This window comes from Myxocyprinus asiaticus, chromosome 35 (genome assembly GCF_019703515.2).
Source record: "Myxocyprinus asiaticus isolate MX2 ecotype Aquarium Trade chromosome 35, UBuf_Myxa_2, whole genome shotgun sequence".
Classification (NCBI taxonomy): domain Eukaryota; kingdom Metazoa; phylum Chordata; class Actinopteri; order Cypriniformes; family Catostomidae; genus Myxocyprinus; species Myxocyprinus asiaticus.
The window spans coordinates 18010755-18016452 of record NC_059378.1 but is presented as its reverse complement, the minus strand read 5'-3'; the positions used below and the strand labels follow the sequence as shown (position 1 = coordinate 18016452).

Below are 5698 nucleotides of genomic sequence, written 5' to 3'. Positions count from 1 at the left end.
GGGGTAGGTGCTCCGCATGTGGCGGTTCCCTGTAAGGTAACTCACCAATTTTCATTGGCCTTTTATCAAAGACCAGAGGTGTTTCGGGCTCCCAAGAGTGACCCCTAGTGTCACTACATCGACACAACGTCTCGTTCCCTCCATCAGGGAATGGAGGTTACGCAAGTAACCAGGACATTTTCTTCACAATAAGAAATGCACAGTGACACATATATTATGATTCAATAAGTCACGAGCCATCACGTTATAATCTAGCTGTATTAAGCGCTCGTGCTCGAGGGACGAGCGTCCCCATGACAGAGTGTGCATCAGCCAGTATAATAACGTTTCAGCCCTAATATACACTCACCGACCACTTTATTAGGTACACCTGTACACCTACTTATTCATGAGATTATCTAATCAGCCAATCACGTGGCAGCAGTGCAATGCATAAAATCATGCATATACAGCAAATACTGTTGATTTTCATGCACAACAGTCCAACAATAAAAATATTGTGATAATGTTTTTGGCCATATCGCCCAGCCCTACCATAGCTTTTCTGTCAGCTTGAACCAGTCTGGTCATTCTCCATTGACCTCTGTCATCAACAAGGCGTTTCTGTCCACAGAACTTCTGCTTACTGGATGTTTTTTTGTTTTTGGCACCATTCGGAGTAAATTCTAGAGAATGTTGTGCATGAAAATCCCAGGAGATCAGAGTTACAGAAATACTCAAACCAGCCCGTCTGATCACATTTTTCCCCCATTCTGATGGTTGATGTGAACATTAACTGAAGGTCATGATCCGTATCTGAATGATTTCATGCACTGCACTGCTGCAACACGATTGGCTGATTAGATAATCAGGTGTACAGGTATACCTAATAAAGTGGTCGGTGAGTGTATTTATGGTCAGCCCTGCTCCTGTTATCCATCTACAGTGGAAATTGCTTGAGGGTATGCTGGAAGATGTCTCCCTTATTTAGCACACACATTTCACCCAACAGTAATGAGCTTATAGGTTGAGTCAGATGTGTTAAGTTAGGGAGACATCCAAAATGTGCAGTTATGGCGGTACTCCAGGATCAGAATTTAGTACATGCTGACTCTGGTGTAACAAAATTTACTGACTGCAACGAATGGAATGCAAACTATTAATGCAATAAAATGTATTAATTTAATGCTTTACTGACAGAAGTTCTCTCTTCCTCTCTCTCTTTTGAAACGATCCTTTTCACAGTAAGACCCACAGTAAGTGACCTCTTCTCCTATACACAATTTTAAAATAATACAGTATATTGAATATAACATACTGCAACATCATAATGCTATATAATGCCCTGCTAAATATATACCTTATTATACTTAACTGTATGAAATCATATTCTTAATGACTATTTTTGTCCTGTTTTCCAGTAAAAATATCTAAACATCCATAAACCCATATAAATTCACCTGATATGCAAAGCTGCATAAGATATTAAGACTTGTTTTCAGATAATGTATCTTGAATAAGTGTATTTCATTTTGTATATTGTCAGATTTTTTCACTTGTTTTTCACTTGTTAATGCTTAATACAAAAACAAATCTCTTAATCATTAAGAATATGATTTAAGGTTTTGAATGCAATTTTCATGACTCTAAAGACTGCTTCTTCATCTAAATACTGTAATCCACAGTGAAACCATGTCCATTCAAAACCTCACAGCTTTAAAATCTCACACAGTGATGGGCAATCAGGAAATAACCCATTGTTTCGTTCTGTTTTTAGAAGTTGTCACCAAAACTATCACAGTCGTGGAAACCATTTTGGATGGAAACATCACTCTCAAGTTTTAGCTGTGGAAGTCACATGGGGCCGTATTTTAAGAGCGCTAATTCTAAGCACAGCGCTTTGCCATATGTACATGCAAAGTCAAATCTCTTGTGTTTAAGAGCTCAGAGTTGCTTTAGTACAACTTTCAACAGATGATGAAGAAACTGAGTTAATTTGTTTTCTTCTCAGTGACTTTTTGTAGATTACAACCAAAAACGAATAGGAATGTTATTTGAATGTGAATTTGTTTTTTTCTGTGCAAATGTTTTACCTCTCCTAACCAACTTTGAAATATTTTATCACCATACTTTCAGCAACAAATATGGATCAAGAAAATATACTTTCACATTGACCTAAACACTAACAGCAAACAGATTTAACATGAGACAAACCAAGAGTCATCGTTTCTGTGCCATCATCAATTTTATTTTTAATAAAAGCACATCACAGTGCTGGTATGACGTGTGGACGAGCAGTATTTGATGGAGACTGGCATTTATTTTGTAGTAGATGAAACCACTTCGCCATCAACAATGTCTTCCACAATGGTCTTCACCCCGACGGCACTGGTAGAGCCACCACCGGTGCTGGGGATACTGACAAAGAGAGAAAATTTAGATATCAGGACATGGTTTCTGTAACACAGGCTGTCCTGTCCTGTTTTACCCTTTACCTAATGCTAAACATTCTCCAACATACATTTTATAGTTTTTAGATTTGCAAACACTCTTATTTCCAACACTTCTAATCTACCTGCTTGCTCCTCCATCAAGCAGTCTCCTGTACTCTGCAATCTCCATCTCCAATCGGGTCTTGATGTCCAGCAGCATTTTGTACTCCTGAGACTGTCTGTCTGTGTCAGCTCTGAGTTTAACAATCTGCTCCTCCAGACTGGTTACTTGAGCCTGCAGTCTAGCCAGCTGCATGGAATATCGAGCTTCTGTGTCTGCAATAGTTCCCTCTAGAGACGCTTTCTGTAGAACACAAAGAAGGTGAAAAAGTTCTGAATTTACATATTTTGAAAATAGATTAGTGCCAACTCACTTTTCTCACACATAACACACTTACTGTACTGAGTGCAGACTGCAACTCAATCTCCAGGCCCTGAAGAGTGCGTCTAAGCTCATTGATTTCTGACTTGGACACCTGTAGATTCTCTGTACTGGCTGCTACCTCCTTATTCAGCGTCTCTGTCTGCAGATAAAGAACAATTAGAGTTTAGTCAAGCAGCTCTAAAGATGGGCTTGAAGAAACTAACACCAGAGTGATGGATTGTTCTAGTTTTAGCTGAAAGATTCCTGTTGAAAAGCCCACAATTGCTGGTCATCAGCGTGTATTATATTATGTTGTGGATGCTCGTCCCCTGCATGGCATGCTCATGTATCCCCACCAGGCTTCTCAACTAGCTTAACCAGCAAGGTATTTTTGTTCAAACAGCTTCACCAGAAAGACCATGCTGGTTAACCAACATTTTTTGGTGAATTGGTGAATATGATGACAATGCTGGTTAGGCTGAATAGTTCCAAGGCTGATTTTTTGTCCCAGTCCAATCCTGATTAACTCTGATTGGTAACAATTCTTTAAACAAACAACATGCCTAGGATGGAAACAGGGCATATTGAACCTTATGATTCTGATCATGTGTGTGAATGTACCACAAGCCCTTATGCTATGTTTAGACACTTGGCGCCTCAGAGATAGCTCTCTGAGTTCTCTTCTCATGGCCTACACACACACATCAGTAGAACCATAAACATCATTTTTAACTCTACTATTAAATTTCACTTTAACTTTGAATATTTAAGGGACTAATATTCAACTTAACATCTAAACATTTATATCATAAATGCAATGTAATCAGAACCATAATCAATAAAGAATTTCTCCCTCACAGCTGCCATCATGGAACAATGACAGAATCAAATGAACCACAATTGCACCAATTACAAATAAAGGTAGAGGAGAAATAGAGAAAATTTCTTTGCTCTGTGCTACCTTGGTTTGGAACCAGGCCTCTAGGTCACGTTGGTTTTTGGCGGCAACAGACTCATACTGCTCGCGAATCTCAGCCATTACATGGTTCAGATCCACCTGAGGAGCTGCGTCCACCTCCACGTTCACTGAACCAGTCATCTGACTGCGCATGGCTGCCAAATCCTTAACGAGATAAGAACAATCTAGAAAATCTCCACCAGACTTGAACCACAAAAAAATTAAAAAAAGGCCCCTGAGGCCATTTGCTGAAATTTACAGTGCTTTTCAGTTGATTCATCTCATAGAACATGTCTATGAACCTGGCACGGTTAGAGGTCTGTATTTGCAAGATCAAAAGATATTATGCTTGTTATTCTGTTAACAATGAAGCAGCAATTAACTCTCGTGATTGATTTGGACAAGTTCAAAAATGTAATGCTTACCTCCTCATGGTTCTTCTTGAGGAAGATGAGTTCCTCTTTTAAGCCCTCTATCTGCATCTCCAGGTCTGATCTTGCCAATGTCAGCTCATCTAGGAGTCTCTTCAGTCCAGCAATATCTGCTTCAACAGACTGACGCATGGTCAACTCGTTCTCATACCTGCATGAATAAAAACAGACCATTCTTGCTTTGTACATTTACAGGGCACTTCATAGGTTTCCATATGTTTGAACATACTTGGTTTTGAAGTCATCAGCTGCCAATTTTGCATTGTCAATGCCCAGATAGATTCCTCCATTCACACAGGTGGCATTTTGTATCTGTCAGATTGAGACAAGAGATGCCTCACATAAAAAGATGCTTCACACAATTTTAGTAGCACAAGTTATCAGCTGCCAAAAAGGTTGATGTGACAAAATCAATAAAAAAATATGCATTATATAAACAATATAGTGTGGTATATTCCATACCATCCATACATTTGTGTGCACATTGTGTACTTTGTGTGTGTGTGTGTGTGTGTGTGTGTGTGTGTGCAACATTTTGGGAATAATGTATACCATGTGCAGCTACATTTCAGAAATGCCCTCAATGAGGACATGACCACACCCATACGCACACAATAATTCTGCAGCTATGTAAACAGTAAGTTTTAGAGTAGCAGTACCTTATCTTGCAGGTCACTGATTGTGGCCTGGAAAGCAGAGTAATCTCTTGCTGCAGGCGAAGTTTTGTTCTCTAGAAACTGTCTGATCTTCAGCTCAAGGTCTGCGTTGGCCTTCTCCAGAGAATGCACCTTCTCCAGGTATGATGCCAGACGGTCATTCAGGTTCTGCATAGTTGCTTTCTCATTGACTGCCACATTGTGGTCCATATCACCTCCTCCAAAGCCTCCACCAAGGCCCCCACCAAAGCCTCCACCATGGCCCCCACCAAAGCCTCCACCAAAAGCATAGCCTGCTCCACCACCGCCACCACCACCGGCTGCAAAGGAACGTGATACAGTTGAGATACGGACCCCAGACCCCCCTGCACCCCCATACACGCTGCCACCACCACCACTCATTAAACTGCTTCCTAGAGAGGATCCCCGTAGGGATCGTCCACTCATGGAGCCCCCTGAAAACACAAAACTACGGCTGCTCATTGCTGGGGTGGAGATAGCGAGGAGAGAGTCTTTTGGCTTGTAGGAATGAGAATGTGGAGCACAGATGAGGACGATTGATTTTTATATGTTGCCGTGGTGAAGTAAAGGGAGGGAGGGTGGGTGGAGGTAGATATGGGGGTAGGGGTAAGGGGAGATTATGAACTCAAAACCTCACTCTCCGCCCAAAACATGCCTGGAGGCAGGGGATCTGGCAGGTGAAATTACATGCATAGTTGAAATAAGCTCTCAGAGTGAGGAGATGTTGCCCATAGCATAGGGATATGTGCAAAAGACGAGCAACAGAAAAAGGTGTAAACCATCTTATCTCAAAGTGT

The 5698-nt window shown here is 40.9% G+C and overlaps 1 protein-coding gene across 1 annotated transcript; it reads right to left on the bottom strand.

The window, feature by feature from the left end:
* Positions 1-2205: 2205 nt before the first annotated feature.
* Positions 2206-5422, bottom strand: LOC127425825 (keratin, type I cytoskeletal 50 kDa-like). The gene is made up of 7 exons (XM_051672109.1): positions 4884-5422; positions 4454-4536; positions 4219-4375; positions 3797-3958; positions 2870-2995; positions 2555-2775; positions 2206-2397 (listed from the first exon to the last, which is right to left on the bottom strand). Exons 1-7 carry the CDS (start codon positions 5361-5363, stop codon positions 2298-2300), a joined length of 1329 nt encoding a protein of 442 aa, XP_051528069.1. The 5' UTR covers positions 5364-5422; the 3' UTR covers positions 2206-2297.
* Positions 5423-5698: the final 276 nt, after the last annotated feature.

Bases quoted from the DNA above. Each gene is read 5' to 3' on its own strand.
- LOC127425825 (XM_051672109.1), bottom strand. From the start codon at position 5,363: ATGAGCAGCCGTAGTTTTGTGTTTTCAGGGGGCTCCATGAGTGGACGA. The intron at 3,959-4,218 runs GTAAGCATTACA...TATCTCGTTAAG, and splicing joins TCAAGAAGAACCATGAGGAG to GATTTGGCAGCCATGCGCAG. The intron at 2,776-2,869 runs GTAAGTGTGTTA...TGTGTTCTACAG, and splicing joins TGCAGTCTGCACTCAGTACA to AAAGCGTCTCTAGAGGGAAC.